Source organism: Oryx dammah, unplaced genomic scaffold, assembly GCF_014754425.2.
Source record: "Oryx dammah isolate SB20612 unplaced genomic scaffold, SCBI_Odam_1.1 HiC_scaffold_11203, whole genome shotgun sequence".
NCBI classification, from domain to species: domain Eukaryota; kingdom Metazoa; phylum Chordata; class Mammalia; order Artiodactyla; family Bovidae; genus Oryx; species Oryx dammah.
Genome location: NW_024080596.1, coordinates 2,290,335 through 2,306,159, shown reverse-complemented (window position 1 = coordinate 2,306,159; position 15,825 = coordinate 2,290,335). Strand labels below are relative to the sequence as shown.

Sequence of the window (15,825 nt, the reverse complement as noted above, 5' to 3'; positions counted from 1 at the left end):
TCTTGCCTGGAAAGTCCCATGGACAAGAGGAGCCTGGCAGCCTACAGTCCATGGGGTTGCAAAGAATTGGACACGACTGAGGATGCACACACATACTCCAATAAAAAATTGAAAATAAAAAAATAATAAATCAAATAGATCAACAAGGTATACAATCAAACAGATAAATTTGATAGCTGTGATGTTCTGTTCATCAGAAATTTGAGCTATGCAGTGTTTTTTGATGTGTGTTTGATTAAAATCATCTTGCATTTTGAATAGTGAAGTGAAGTGAAGTCACTCAGTCATGTCCGACTCTGTGACCCCACAGACTATAGCCTACCAGGCTTCTCCATCCATGGGATTTTCCAGGCAAGAGTACTGGAATGGGTTGCCATTTCCTTCTCCAGGGGATCTTCCTGACCCAGGGATCGAACCCGGGTCTCCCTCATTGTAGGCAGATGCTTTTACCTTCTGAGCCAGGGCAGTAGACACTTAAAATAGTCATAATGTATTTTTATGAGGGCTCCACACATTTCTGATTTTGTCAGTTTTAACTCTGCCATCTGTGTCCCTGGAGTATCTCTACTCTGTTTTTGGTCATTCAAGGTGATGGTTAAAGGGCTGGGAAACGGATGCTAATTATACAGATTCTGTTTAAGGAGCAAGTTACTTTCTTAGGAGAATCAGCATCAGCTCTCCCTGCTAGTTTATTGTCTTTCTAAAACTGCTAACAATATCATTGTTTGCCCCACCTATTTACACTGTGTGGCTCCAGAAGAGCAAAAAGTATCCTAGTCTTTGAACTTGAGTCCATGAAATTGTGCTAAGCAGGCAATCAGAAAAGTATCGTAAGATGGGTATCTTACCTCTCTATGATGTGCTTATTGATTCCCAGCCAGAACTACTGGGCGTTTTTTTTTTTTTTTTCGGAACCCTTAAAGCTCCTGCAGTCAGCAGCATACGATTTAGTGAACGCAGCTAAACTTCCTTCTATACTCCAAGATAACCAGTTATTAAGCCACTAAGTCAAATATAGAAGACTTGACTCAGTCTTTTTAGCTTTTACTTCCCAAATCCATTATGCTTTCAGAAGTCAGGGAGGAGGGCTTCCTTGCTGAGAGTCTTGGGAAATTTAGTACCATTAGCTCACCAAGGAGCTATGCCACATTTACTCATGGCCTAGTTATTTCCAGAAATCACAAATCAATCTAAATAGCCCAACATTTAATAGTTGATGATTGACTTTGTTTTCTGAGCTCCTAGGAAGGCAATTGACTCTTGTTGCCAAGCTAAGTTGTAAACAATTCAGAAGTAGAGAAAGCAGAGGCCAGCTCCAGCCTGTAAATGTTATCTGTTTAGTTGATTTGAGCAGGTTTTGAAATTCTAGTAAATACAACCATATCACTCAGTTTTGGTTTACAGTCTCATAACACTAAACTGTTAATGGTCTATTGTTTGTTTTTTTACTCATTTTTTTTTCCCAAATGTCTACTGATTCTAGTCTACTATTCCCTTCTCTTTCCCATCTCCTTATGAAGACTATCATGCTAATTTTTTTAAAGGAGAAAATATTGTGATTTGAAAAATAGGACATTTTATTTCACTAGAGAGTTTCTGATAACTTAAACACTGTAGTTAAAGAATAGGTATGTGTATGTGTGTGAGTGCACTTTGGACACTCTTTGTGACCCTATGGACTGTAGCCTGCCAGGCTCCTCTGTCCATGGGATTCTCCAGGTGAGAATACTGGAGTGGGTTGCCATGTCCTCCTTCAATGGATCAAACCAATCATTAAGTTTCTACTGTGTACAGTAGTCTTGTACTGGTGTTAAAATATTCACTGGCATTTAAAGCTGTGTTATTGATTGGTAGTTACTTCTAGACTGAAACTTAGTGCTGGATGCTAGAATTCTCAAAATCACAATATATAAAACCATATTCAGAGGCACTGCTATGTCAGTGAGTCCAGTGAGAAGCACAAAGGTAAGCCAAAAGAAAATAAGAAAGATAAGGATTTGGATTAAGTCCATAACCAACTTAAAATACACAAGCCTGCCTTTGGAGATAGTGAAATTCTTAGTATCATGTTGGAAATATTTTGAGGGTGTTTAGAATACATGGCAAATGAAATTCTGATTTTAAGTCGACTTAGAGGGTAAAAACACCAGTTTCAAACTCAACATTCAAAAAACTAAGGTCATGGCATCTAGTTCCATCACTTCATGGCAAACAGAAGGGGGAAAAGTGGAAGCAGTGGCAGATTTTCTTTTCTTGGGCTCCAAAGTCACTGCGGACAGTGACTGCAGCCATGAAAGATGCTTGTTTCTTGGAAGAAAAGCTGTGACAAACCTACTACTACTACTACTACTACTAAGTTGCGTCAGTCGTGTCCGACTCTGTGCGACCCCATAGACGGCAGCCCTCCAGGCTCCATCGTCCCTGGGATTCTCCAGGCAAGAACACTGGAGTGGGTTGCCATTTCCTTCTCCAATGCATGGAAGGAAAAGTGAAAGTGAAGTCGCTCGGTCGTGCCCGACTCTTAGCGACCTCATGGACTGCAGCCCATCAGGCTCCTCCGTCAATGGGATTTTCCAGGCGAGAGTACTGGAGTGGGGTGCCACTGCAGAGATATCACATTGCTGACAAAGGTCCATAAAATCAAAGCTATGGTTTTCCCAGTAGTCACGTATGGATGTGAGAGTTGGGCCATAAAGAAGACTGAGTGCCAAGGAACTGATGCTTTTGAACTGTGGTGTTGGAGAAAACTCTTGAGAGTCCCTTGGACTGCAAGGAGTTCCAACCAGTCCATTCTGAAGGAGATCAACCCTGGGATTTCTTTGGAGGGAATGATGCTAAAGCTGAAACTCCAGTACTTTGGCCACCTCATGTGAAGAGTTGACTCATTGGAAAAGACTCTGATGCTGGGAGGGATTGGGGGCAGGAGGAGAAGGGGACGACCGAGGATGAGATGGCTGGATGGCATCACGGACTTGATGGACGTGAGTTTGAGTGAACTCTGGGAGTTGGTGATGGGGGAGGCCTGGTGTGCTGCAGTTCATGGGGTCGCAAAGAGTCGGACACGACTGAGAGACTGAACTGAACTGAACTGAATATTTTTAGGTCAATAGCCATTGAATACTTGGTTTACCACCTTTATCTCATTGAGAGTGCTGGCATTTTCTTACTTTTCATCTTACAAAGATGCAAACAAATATTACCCAAGACCTGATTCAAGGAGCATTTAAAAGTTTTAATGTTGTTGTCTTTATATAGAGTTATATGCCAAATTCTAGATATTATTCACTGCAATGCAAAAGTGTAACCTCAGGTCTCTATTACATACAAAGCAAGAATGATACGGAGCAAACAAAAGCATCATCCAAAATCATCATTTCATAAAATAAAAGGATTTTCAATAGAGGAAATGCAAAGCGTTTAAAGACAGAATTTTAAATTATATGCATATATCTTTCTGGAAAATTCATCACATCATCCTGATTTTTCATGTCATCATGGATGGGGTCACTGCATTCTGGTCTCAAACAATGGACCAGAATATGGGAGCCTTTGTTTAGCTCCATGGTGTTGGAAAGCATGTGCTAGAAGGTAATGTGAAAATTTGTCCAGCCAAATTAAAGGACTAACAACTTTAAGAGCATCTTTAACTTATTATGTATTCCAAATCACTATATACAATTTTTAAAAAGCTATTAAAGGCTATTTTTTAATTCAATAAACATGTATTGAGCACCGATTCTATGCCACACAGTTATTCTGGCATTTGGAATATAAAAATACACTAGAATATAAATATAACAAAGATTAATTTAAAAACAGCAGAGTGGAGACAATATAACAAAAAGAAATTAAGAAGCTGCTTTATTAATTCTTGCTCTGCCTCCAAGGAACCTCCTCATACCCTGGGGGTTTAGTATCCTGTGAATGGATATAATAAGGCATATTTGAGCGATTACGAATCTTGAAAGATGATGCTGTGAAAGTGCTGCACTCAATATGCCAGCAAATTTGGAAAACTCAGCAGTGGTCATAGGACTGGAAAACGTGAGTTTTCATTCCAATCCCAAAGAAAGGCAATGCCAAAGAATGCTCAAACTACCGCACAATGGCACTCATCTCACTCATCAATTGCATTCAAAGTAATGCTCAAGATTCTCCAAGCCAGGCTTCATCAATACATGAGCCGTGAACTTCCAGATGTTCAAGCTGGTTTTAGAAAAAGGAGAGGAAGCAGAGATCAAATTGTCAACATCCGCTGGATCATGGAAAAAGCAAGAGAGCTTCAGAAAAACATCTATTTCTGCTTTATTAACTATGCCAAAGTCTTTGACTGTGTGGATCACAATACACTGTGGAAAATTCTGAAAGAGATGGGAATACCAGACCACCTGACCTATCTCTTCAGAAACCTATATGCAGGTCAGGAAGCAACAGTTAGAACTGGGCATGGAACAACGGACTTGTTCTAAATAGGAAAAGGAGTACGTCAAGGCTGTATATTGTCACCCGGCTTATTTAACTTATATGCAGAGTACATCATGAGAAACGCTGGGCTGGAAGAAACACAAGCTGGAATCAAGATTGCCAGGAGAAATATCAATAACCTCAGATATGCAGATGACACCACCCTTATGGCAGAAAGTGAAGAGGAACTAAAAAGCCTCTTGATGAAAGTGAAAACGGAGAGTGAAAAAGTTGGCTTAAAGCTCAACATTCAGAAAATGAAGATCATGGCATCTGGTCCCATCACTTCATGGGAAATGGATGGGAAAACAGTGGAAACAGTGTCAGACTTTATTTTTTTGGGCTCCAGAATCACTGCAGATGGTGACTGCAGCCATGAAATTAAAAGACACTTACTGCTTGGAAGAAAACTTATGACCAATATAGATAGCATATTCAAAAGCAGAGACATTACTTTGCCAACAAAGGTCCAGCTAGTCAAGGCTATGGTTTTTCCAGTGGTCATGTATGGATGTGAGAGTTGGACTGTGAAGAAAGCTGAGCACCGAAGAATTGATGCTTTGAACTGTGGTGTTGGAGAAGACTCTTGAGAGTCCCTTGGACTGCAAGGAGATCCAACCAGTCCATTCTGAAGGAGATCAACCCTGGGATTTCTTTGGAAGGAATGATGCTAAAGCTGAAACTCCAGTACTTTGGCCACCTCATGTGAAGAGTTGACTCATTGGAAAAGACTCTGATGCTGGGAGGGATTGAGGGCAGGAGGAGAAGGGGATGACAGAGGATGAGATGGCTGGATGGCATCACTGACTCGATGGACGTGAGTCTGGGTGAACTCCAGGAGTTGGTGATGGACAGGGAGGCCTGGAGTGCTGCAGTTCATGGGGTCACAAAGAGTCGGACACGACTGAGTGACTGAGCTGAACTGAACTGAACTGAAGGCATATTTGTCTTTCTCTTTGAAAACTAAGTAACATAATGAACATTATGTGAAGAATCAAATGTAAAGTGTAAAATGTAAGAAATGATATGATAACTTCTGGAAGTCAATCTGTGGTTTCTCATAGCATATATTCTCACTGGGATAAACTTGAAATATATCCCTAGTATCACTATTTTTTCCATCTCCTTTTGCTGATAAGGAAACAGTCCTCCGAATGTGACGTGACTTAACAGAACTGGCTAATGGTTGAGCCTAGTGATCTCAGTTGTGTGCTTCTCTGCTCCACAGTGGTGGTTCTTTCACTTTAGATACTATATGCTTGCAGAGTGCATTCGAATCCACCAGGGCATTAAGGGTGTAATAGGGAAGTGATCTGTTTTTGAAAGGCAGAAATGAGCAGACACAAAGGCAGTGGCCAGGAGGCTCCTAAGGATTCTGTCTGCTGATCACTTGCTCTACTGGCCCTCCTGCTCCCAGCCCTGGCAGCCCTTCCCTTCTCCTTTGTCCCTTCTAATCCCCACCTTCCTGTTCTCTTGACACTAGCTTCATGAGGCATTCAGTGTTTTGATCTTTGCTTTATGTGTGTTGACCTTGTCCAGTCAGTCTGACCTTGTATTACCAATTCTAACTCCTTGAAGAAAAGGAATGACACACATTGAAACGCTTGACCTGGAAATTTGAATTCATTTCAGCTGTTTCGGCTGATATAATATGTTTAAAATACCAAATTTGAATGCCTTTACACTAGACCTGCATGTTCTAATTCCTCCATTGCCTTTTGGACTATACTAGCCCTTTTACACACTTCTCAGACTTCCCTAGCCCCTGAAAGCATTTGAGTTGACTTCTGGTAGACTGACATCTTCCCTACAGACTGTATGTAACAGGCAGATCTTGTGTTCTTTGGGGGTAACAGACTCTGGTTTTTAGTTTACTTTGAGTCTCAAATCAAAAGTATTGCCCACGGCATCTCTCTCACTGTTCAGAATTTAGTATTGACGTGGCCAAAATCACAGTGTCCTGCAGTTAATAATCAGCCTTAGGAGGTTCAAGTGAGAGTATAGATGGAGGGGAAGAGAGTTAAGAAGAGCCCAGTTAAAATGCATTATTGTGTGTACTCAAGAATCTTGAAGCAATGACTTGTTATTAACACCTTGCTCTTCTGGCAGAAATGCCTACTGGCATAAGGCTGATAATATTCGGTTGAACACAAAAGGGTCCCTTTGTCTTCTTTGTGAAAGGATTCTCCTGGATGTGGTGCTCTCCAGGGAAGGTGCAAAGTCACACAGCAGCCGATTTCCCCTTTGCCCTAACATCATTTTCACTTCAATCCTCTTCAATACAGGTTGCCAATTTGGCCTGTTCCATCTCCAACAATGAGGAAGGGGTGAAATTAGTTCGGATGGCAGCCACTCAGATTGACAGTCTGTGTCCTCAGGTAAGCCACATTCACTTTGTTTCCGAAGCTGATATTTTGAATCTTGTGCACTCCAGCCTTCATGTCACTCATTCCTTGCCTTGTCCATTTTCCTCTCCCTGGAAAGTGCTACCCATCAGTCATGGACCATTTCAGCTTCTGCCTTTCTCAAAAAGAACTGCTAATTGCTCCAGTCTCTCCAAAATTACTGTAGTGATTATTGTCTTTTCTACCCCTATTGACTTTTTCTATTTGTCTTGAATTGTTATCTCAACACTCCATATCTATTCACTTTGTCTCCCTCACAAAATTATATGCTTGTATGTGGAGAACAAGAGTTATATTTCTGCCCCATCTGTGCTAAAAAGACTTGATTCAATATACACTTTTGGAAACCTATATCTTAAAAAAAAGAAGAGCAAACAAAAGACTAGTATTTGATAACCTACTCCATCTCTCATGTTTTGATTGTCCTCTCAATCCCCGAAAATCCCCTTATCTGTGGAAGCTGCAAGGTCCAGGGTTTCAGCATGGTCTTTGACTTGCTTGTTCCTCTTTTGATGAGTGTAATCCATATGTCCATGGATTATTTCTAACAAATAGGTCATCAATGCTGCTCTCACATTGGCTGCCCGGCCACAGAGCAAAGTTGCTCAAGACAACATGGACGTCTTCAAGGACCAGTGGGAAAAGCAAGTTCGAGTGCTGACAGAGGCTGTGGATGACATCACCTCGGTGGATGACTTCCTTTCCGTCTCAGGTAATCACAAACAAGCCCTTACAAGATAGCTGAAGGAAGAGAACAAGATGAGATGAGGAATATCTTGCAAGTGTCATGGGTCTTTGTTTCAAGTGCTCTCCTTGGCCCTTTGAGCTTTCAATCATCTCTGCAACTGTGATTGTAACACCCTCTTGAAAATTTGTCTCTGCTGCGCACATTATTTCAAGACACTGAGTCAAGGGATTTAGGGGGAAAACATAACTTTCTGATTGAGATATTAGAAACCTGAAAGATTATTTAAGTAGACCTAGGCTCCTTTCTAGTTCTTGGAATTTTTAAAATAGGATGGCCTTTGCTGCATCTAAATCACCCATCTAAAAAAGAGTGTGGGATATGAGATTGGTTATGTTGAAAAATTTAAAAAAAAATCAATTAGTTATTCCAAATCAATTACTTTGCCTGTGTTAAGTCCCCCCCCACCCCCACTGCCCCCAGCCCAAGTAAATGAAGTTACATAGGTTTTTGATAAGCTGGGAAAAAAATCTTAGCCACCAAATGGACCCATTAGAAAGCACTGAGGAACTATTGAGGTTTTGAGCACTTGACCATGAGGTTGTGGAAGGAAGTGAAAATAAACAGAACTCATCATCACTGGAAATTGTAACTTAATGCTTTGTAGATGAAGCCAGACTGAAGGATGGCAATCCACTCCAGTATTCTTGTCTGGAAAATCCCATAGGCAGGCTACAGCCCATGGGGTCACGAAGAGTCAGACATGACTGAGCAACTAACACACGGGATGTTAGCACATTTGAATAGCCATGTAGTCAATTTTACCGTTAACAGGGCTCATCAATGCTGTGTCAAAAGTGGGTTACCAGCTGGCTCATGGGCCTTTTCCCAAACAGATTCGGCCCAATACACATAGAGAAGTCTCTGTGGGAGCATGAGGAAGGAGGTCACCAGAAGCCTCAACTCCCTTGTGAGGCATTAAAATAACCAAATGGCCCTTAAAAATTCAAATTAACCAGGTGTTGACACTATCCAGAGGTGTATGGAAATCACACCTGCCAACTCGTGTGCCCTGGCCTCCCCCCGGACTTACTGAGGTCTGAGAGGGAGAGGTTGCAGCACAGCTCACGGGATCCAGGCTGATGGAGCCTGACTGCAACAAAAGGGAGGGGATTTCTGGGGCAGGCTTGGTGTATTTGTAAGCTTTTCTCTAGTTGTCTTTCCATTCACCAAGAAACTGACAATGAATTCCCACTGGGCTTGTGTTTAAAGCTCGTCTAAGAGTAGCACAGTTGAACCTGTAGATCTGATAGATGATGGAAAAGCCAACTTTAAAATCATGGAAGGAAAGTCAAGGGAGATGGGGAAAATGAGCCAACACATGCTTGGTGCTGTCAATTAAAAAAAAAAAGCACCACACGAGAACGGCTAATTAAGTTTTATTTGAGCGATATGAGGGCTGCAGCCCAGGAGACCGCACCTCAGATAGCGCTAGAGAAACTGTTCCAAACAGGTAGGGGCGAAGGTCAGTATATATGTGGCTTTGGTAAAGGGTGAGTACATGCAATTAAGCACATATTTAAAAGTTTCTGCTGGTCTCATGAAGCTTCTGCTAGTCACGAGAAACAATTGTCACCATGAAGGAATTTAGTGCTTTTCTAGATATGAGGAGATACAAGAATTGGGCTCATAAAATCAGCTCCTGAGACCATCTGACTATCTGAGGACCTGTGCTGCTAGTTTTTCTCTGAGAACAGAGTACCTCATTTCTGCTCTCCTTCCTGAACTCCTTCAGGGGTGTTGAAGGTCAGCAGCTGCAGCAGCACATGATTTAATCCTTGTAGAGCAAATGACAAGCACCCATGGCAAGTGCCAATTCGTAGTTGACAGTATCTATTATTTGTCTGATTTTCTACTATTTGCTTTCATTCTCACCAAAATTTTATGTCAGGTATCACTATTCTGAATCTTCCTTTGAGAAAAGTAAGTCACTAATGGGGAGGTAACTTGGCAGAGGTGGAATTATAATCCAGATTATCCTCTTTCCAGAATCTATATAGTTCTTAGTAAGTCTGGATAAAAGGGTATTTCTCCAGTTTTCACTGCATCTCCTTGCCCCACCTCTAATCCCCTCCTCTCTCCTGCACTATAGTACCGTGGGTCCACTATCTCTTCCTTTTAGAAACCTGACTTGTTCTTCATTCCCAAGGTGCTTTACTTTTGATGACTTGTCAAAGCAGCTATTCTTTTAAACATACCTATATCCAGGGATTGGCTGATAAAGAACTCAAGGCATTGCCATTCGTGAAATTTTTTGCTTCCCTGATACATGAGTCCTAACAATGCAAAAGGTCTCCAAGAAGTGCATCTCTCAGAAGAGCTTAGAAATTGTTCAGCTCGGCATGTTGGGGATCCGAATGGTGGGGAACAGAAGACTGGACAAAGACTGAGATATTTCTTGTTTCTAGTCAGTCTTTGCCAGGATGGGTATACCAGTCCCCAGAAGGGGAGAGGGGGACTCTCCAATCAGCCTCAGATCTCACACCCTTCCTATTTACAAATGAATAGAAAATATCTATATACTACCTTTCTCAAAGAGGAGTCATTTCAGAACTTAAAACTTTCCCAACTTATCCTTTTCTTTAAATGCATGTACAGAAATTTCTGAGGGTAGAAAAAAGCAAGGAAGGAGTCTTATCTCAGGCTGTTTCAATAACGCAAGCTTTTCTTAATTTTCTTCCACCGGGCCTGCCTCTCTGCCACCTTTCTTCCTGCCATTCCTTTGTGCATCTCATTATTACCAGCAACACGAAAAGGCTTTGGCTTCTGCTGATAACACTGTACAGTCCAACTGCAGTGGTACAAGTGCCGTGGCATGCTATGACAGGAAAATGAACAGGCGCTGTCAGGAAGCCGGCCTTGGCAGGACCTGCTGGAGCGTGCCTTTGGACGTGACAATCGGAGGCAGCAGGCACCTTTCCACAGATGGGCTTGACAAATAATGACACAGCCCATTCTGTCCTGCTGGTAGACTGTGGATACAGCCCAATAGTTGGGGAAACTACTTCTCATCTCCTCTGTAAGCTGGAGCCAAAACATTTGCATCAGTAAATTGCAGGTTTGGCCCAGGAGATATTTTGGAATGGCATTAATGACATTTTATGTATCAGTTTCTTCTTAAGGGAATTCTGGCAGGAAACTCTATTTTGGAGGCAACAATAAAGAAGTTTTTTTTTAAGGGATAGTTTTGTTTTTCTTTCTTTTTTTTCATGCTACCTGAGTACTTAATTTGTCCATATGAAAAGCAACAAGTTTGGGGAGCAATGATGCTAGCTATTAACATTACAGAAGCGAAACCAATTTTTCTGATGTGGTCTGGGCTCATAAAAAAGTGAAATGACTGTGTTAGAGCACTTAAACTTTTTCCACTGGGCAAAAACTACCATTTTTAATAGTGTCTTAAAATGAGCGTCATGGTTTTAACCATGTGGCAGTTTAATTCTTGGGTTTGGCTCACAAAATAACAGGCATCTAAGATCTGAAAAAGCTATTAACTCAATCCCATAATGTCTATAAGTTTTGTTTTGTTTGCCTCTTCCTCTTTCAGTAACTTTTTTTTTTTTAACTCCAGGGTGTTGAGTTTGTTCCCTTAAAACATTCACAGACTGAACTTTGCTTATGATTTTGGAAACTGTAGTTTTAGAGCTAATAATAATGGAGTAGTTTGGTCGTCAGTGATTTAACATGATTACATCTTTTCTGAAAGAATAAGGCTGCAAAAATTTAAGGAAGTTTATCACAAATTATGTTGTCGGCAAATCTTTTATGATTTTAAAAACTATGCTTTGCATTCAGGCGTAATATCCAAAGTACCTAAGGGGTTCACCCCAACAATGTAACCCTCTCTGAAATGCACATGCTTTCTATTATTACTTTCCCTTCTATGCTATTTTCTAGTTGGAACATCATCCCTCTATCTCCTTACTTAATGAATTCTTTCTCTTGAAAATACCTTAGAATACAAATATATAATTGTCCCCTTTCAAAGGACATATTTATTCAGTATTTCTTCTTTTCTTCTGGAATGTTTATTATGTATTTATTTTTATCCAAGCTGGGTCTTCATTGCTCCTTGGGCATTTCTCTAGTTGTGGTGAGGGAGGGCTACTCTCTAGTTGTGCTGCATGAACTTCTCATTACGGTGTCTTCTCTTGTTGTAGAGCACAGACTCTAGGGTGAACAGGCTTCAGTAGTTGTGGCACTTGGGCTTACTTACCCCACAGCATGTAGGATCTTCCCGGATCAGGAGTCAAACCCGTGTCTCCTGCATTGGCAGGCAGATTCTTTACCACTGAGCCACAAAGGAAGCCTTCCGATTGGTTTTTAACTGTGTCAGTGATATAAAGGGCTTCCCTGATACCTTAGTCAGTACAGAATACTCCTGCAATGCAGGAGAGCAGGGCTAGGTTCCTGGGTCGGGAAGATTCCCTGGGGAAAAAAAAAAAAAAGGCAACTCACTCCAGTATTCTTGCCTGGGAAATCCCATGGACAGTAGAGCCTGGCAGACTATAGTCTATGGAGTCGTAAGAGTCAGACACAACTTAATGACTAAACCACCACCACCAGTGATATGAAATCATATAAATGTGGATGTGTCCTCTCCACAGAAAACCATATCTTGGAGGATGTGAACAAATGTGTCATCGCCCTTCAGGAGGGGGATGTGGACACTCTGGACCGGACCGCGGGGGCCATCAGGGGCCGGGCTGCTCGAGTTATACATATCATCAATGCTGAGATGGAGAACTATGAAGCTGGTGTTTATACTGAGAAGGTGCTGGAAGCCACAAAACTGCTATCTGAGACAGGTAACCATGGATATTAGATTCGACCAAAATGTCAGCCGCATGATGAATTTCCATACCTGAATAAATCGGTTTCATTGTTTCCTGTAGGTCTTTATGCTTCTAAATCACACATGATCATAAAATTGGTGCTCTTTATTTCTTGAGTTTGAATTGGAATACTTTAGCAGAATCACAATTTATTGTTTTTGCAGTATATACTACTCTACAGTTTTTGTGTATAATCATTCGACTCTCACAAGGACCTTATGAAGTAGGCAGATTTTTTATTATCTCTCATTATGAATGTGAAAGTGGAATTTTGAATGAGGTAAGAGACTGGCAAAAGGTCACGAGTCTAGAGAATAGTGAGTATGTGATTGGAACTTGGAATTTTGAACTTGAAAAGCATTTCTCTGTTTCTTGAGAACATAGGACTATGAGAAAGGACCATGCACAACCAGCGGCAAGCATAAAGGCTTTCAGTAGTACATGGATATGAAGTGATCACAGGAGGTAATGGTTACTGAAAAGGGGCTAGACTTTCAGCATATGCCCAGCTCCACTGGTGAAAGTCTGTGTATCCTCTTTCAGGGGTATGAGGCTACCGTCTGGGGAATTGTGGTCTTGATGAGACACAGTTACTTACGACAGGGAGCCTGTCATAGCTCTCTAATCCACTGAGATGGAAAAAAGACTTACTTCCACTGAGTTAACACAACAGCCCATAACTTTGGATAGTTTGTCAATGACTGACCTATTTTTAGTAGTTTTTGCTTTTAACTGATGTCTCTTGGCTTCAGACCCTTTCTAAAGTCCCTCATGTCTTGTGTATTGATATGTATGTGTCTTAGTTGCTCAGTTGTGTCCAGCTCTTTGTGATCCCATGGACTGTAGCCTGCCAGGCTCCTCTGTCCGTGGAATTCTCCAGGCAAGAATATTGGAGTGGAGTGCCATTCCCTTCTCCAAGGGATCCTAACCCAGGGATCAAACCCAGTCTCCTGTACTGCAGGCAGATTCTTTACTGTCTGAGCCAGCAAGGAAGTCCATTAATATATGGGGGAATGAAAGTAGAAAGTCCAGGGAAGGAGAGAAGATGAATAGAATTTAACTCTATATGTTGGCTGGAGTTATGAATGGGTAACAAATCGAGTTCTGTGTATACATAGAAGGAACTCACCTCAGCTTCAGTGGGAATTGTCTCTGGTCTGTACATGAATTTTGGAGCCCGCTGCTACTGTTGCTGCTGCTGCTAAGTCGCTTCAGTTGTGTCCGACTCTGCACGACCCCACAGACGGCAGTCCACCAGGCTCCCCCGTCCCTGGGATTCTCTAGGCAAGAACACTGGAGTGGGTTGCCATTTCCTTCTCCAATGCATGAAAGTGAAAAGTGAAAAGTGAAACTGAAGTCGCTCAGTCGTGTCCAGCTCTTAGTAACCCCATGGACTGCAGCCTACCAGGTACCTCCGTTCATGGGATTTGCCAGGCAAGAGTACTGGAGTAGGGTGCCATTGCTAGGCTTTTAAAAACAGATGTGTCTCTGAAAAGTCAGATATAGCAGTGTTCTAAGTTCTACATGATAAGACATGTTAGTGGAAATATGTTTCCTTCTACAGGGAAAGGATATTTACAAAGACTTCTGTAGCTATTTGCTAGTCTAGACTAGCAAGGAGAAACAATAGGTAAACAGACGTTGGTTGCTCACTCTGAAATATATGCAGAAAGGGAATAGGGTCATATCACATATCACCCATGTCTAGGGATTGTTGCTCTTGAGAAGCCTGATAGACTTAGAATTAGAAATAATAATGACAATAATATGATATATCTACATTTTAATCAGGGGCTTCCCTGGTGACTTGGATTGTAAAGAATTTGCCTGCAAATTCTCCAGGAAGATCCCCTGGAGAAAGGAATGGCACAGTGGAGTGGACCGGTATTCTTGCCTGGAGAGTTTCATGGACAGAGGAGCCTGGCAGGCTACAGTCCATGGCATCGCAAAGAGTCGAACACTGCTGAGCCACTATCACTTTCGCATTTTAACTGGTGCTTCCCTGATGGCTCGGAGGGCAAATATCTGCCTGCAATACAGGAGACACAGGAAACATGGGTTCGATCTCTGGGTCAGGAAGATTCTCTGGAGGAGGAAAAGGCAACCCACTCCAATATTCTTGCCTGAAAAAATCTCTGGTGGGCTACAATCCAAAGAGTTGCAAAGAGTCGAGTCAGACACAACTGAGCGACTAAGGCCCCCCACCCCGCCCCCCACACAGTTTAATTAACTGAAATTCAGCACTATTTTCTTTCAAATACACTTGCCCTTTGCATTCACTAGAGCAACACAGTGCAAGTAATACAGTGTTTCTTTACTCATTTAAAAGAATTAGAAGCAGGTATTTTGGGGCTTTCCTGATGGTCCAGTGATCGAGACTTCCACTTTTCAATGCAGAGGATGTGGGTTCAATCCCTGATTGGGAAGCTAAGATCCTACGTGCCCTGGGGCCAAAAAACTGAAACATTAAACAGAAGCAATATTGTGACAAATTTAATGAAGACATAAAGACTTTTATAATGGTCCCCTTCAAAAAAATCTTAAAAAAAAGAAAACAATTATTTTACTCTCCAGTATATGTTGTTTTCCCCCTCCCCCCCCCATTCACCCTTAAGGGGACCCTCTCACATTTCTGCAGTTTTCAGTTCCTGACCCATTGCTTCTATTATGTTATGAAGTCTCAGCTTCATGGGGTATATCTGATACATAGCAGCATTTCCTCCAATCTGACAGTGAGTGAAGAGTATCCAAGAAGGGTGGAGGACATGGAGACAGAATTCTCAGCTCACAACTGTTTGGAATTGATGATTGTAGCAGATGACACCCAGAGCCAGCTTACCTGTGATTTTGTGCATACAAAAACTTCAAACGTTTTTTAAGAAACATTCTGGAAATTTTTCTTATTGCATCTTGGAGTGCTTTAATGAACAGCAGGAGTGGTACCATGGGGTCAAAATCTACATAAAGGCAAGGACAGTGTGCTTAGTTGAGAGAAATATTTTAACATAATTTTCACCCAAAGTCTTAAAATGTAAATAATATTCTGGTTGAATTTTTTTTTTCACTGAAAAAAAAAATCAATGAAACAGAGCAATGTACCCTGGATTATTGTTGCTAATCAAGATTTTGCTCTTATTTGCTAATTTTCAAATCTTTAAAAATTATCATCTCAGCCCTTCTTTTGCAGTGATTGAATACTCTGAGCACTTAACTAAAGGCACCTTCCTACTTCTAATTTCCCCATCCAAGTCTTAATTGAAAAGAAAAGAAGAGCAAGGCATTTAGATTCTTTCTGTTTTTCATCCTCTATTGAGGATCACTAGGAAAGCAGCCAGGTAGAAGAGATTGAAATAGACAGATTATAAATAACTAGCAG

At 41.5% G+C, this 15,825-nt stretch overlaps 1 protein-coding gene across 2 annotated transcripts in view; it reads left to right on the top strand.

Moving 5' to 3' along the window:
• LOC120860803 (catenin alpha-2-like) overlaps positions 1-15,825 on the top strand; it is a 1,410,064-nt gene that overhangs the window by 1,294,106 nt on the left and 100,133 nt on the right. For both annotated transcript variants that reach the window (XM_040236521.1, XM_040236522.1), the window contains 3 exons: positions 6,750-6,842; positions 7,425-7,581; positions 12,222-12,422. In XM_040236521.1, the coding sequence (XP_040092455.1) occupies positions 6,750-6,842; positions 7,425-7,581; positions 12,222-12,422 (451 nt within the window). The remainder of the gene's footprint in view (positions 1-6,749; positions 6,843-7,424; positions 7,582-12,221; positions 12,423-15,825) is intronic.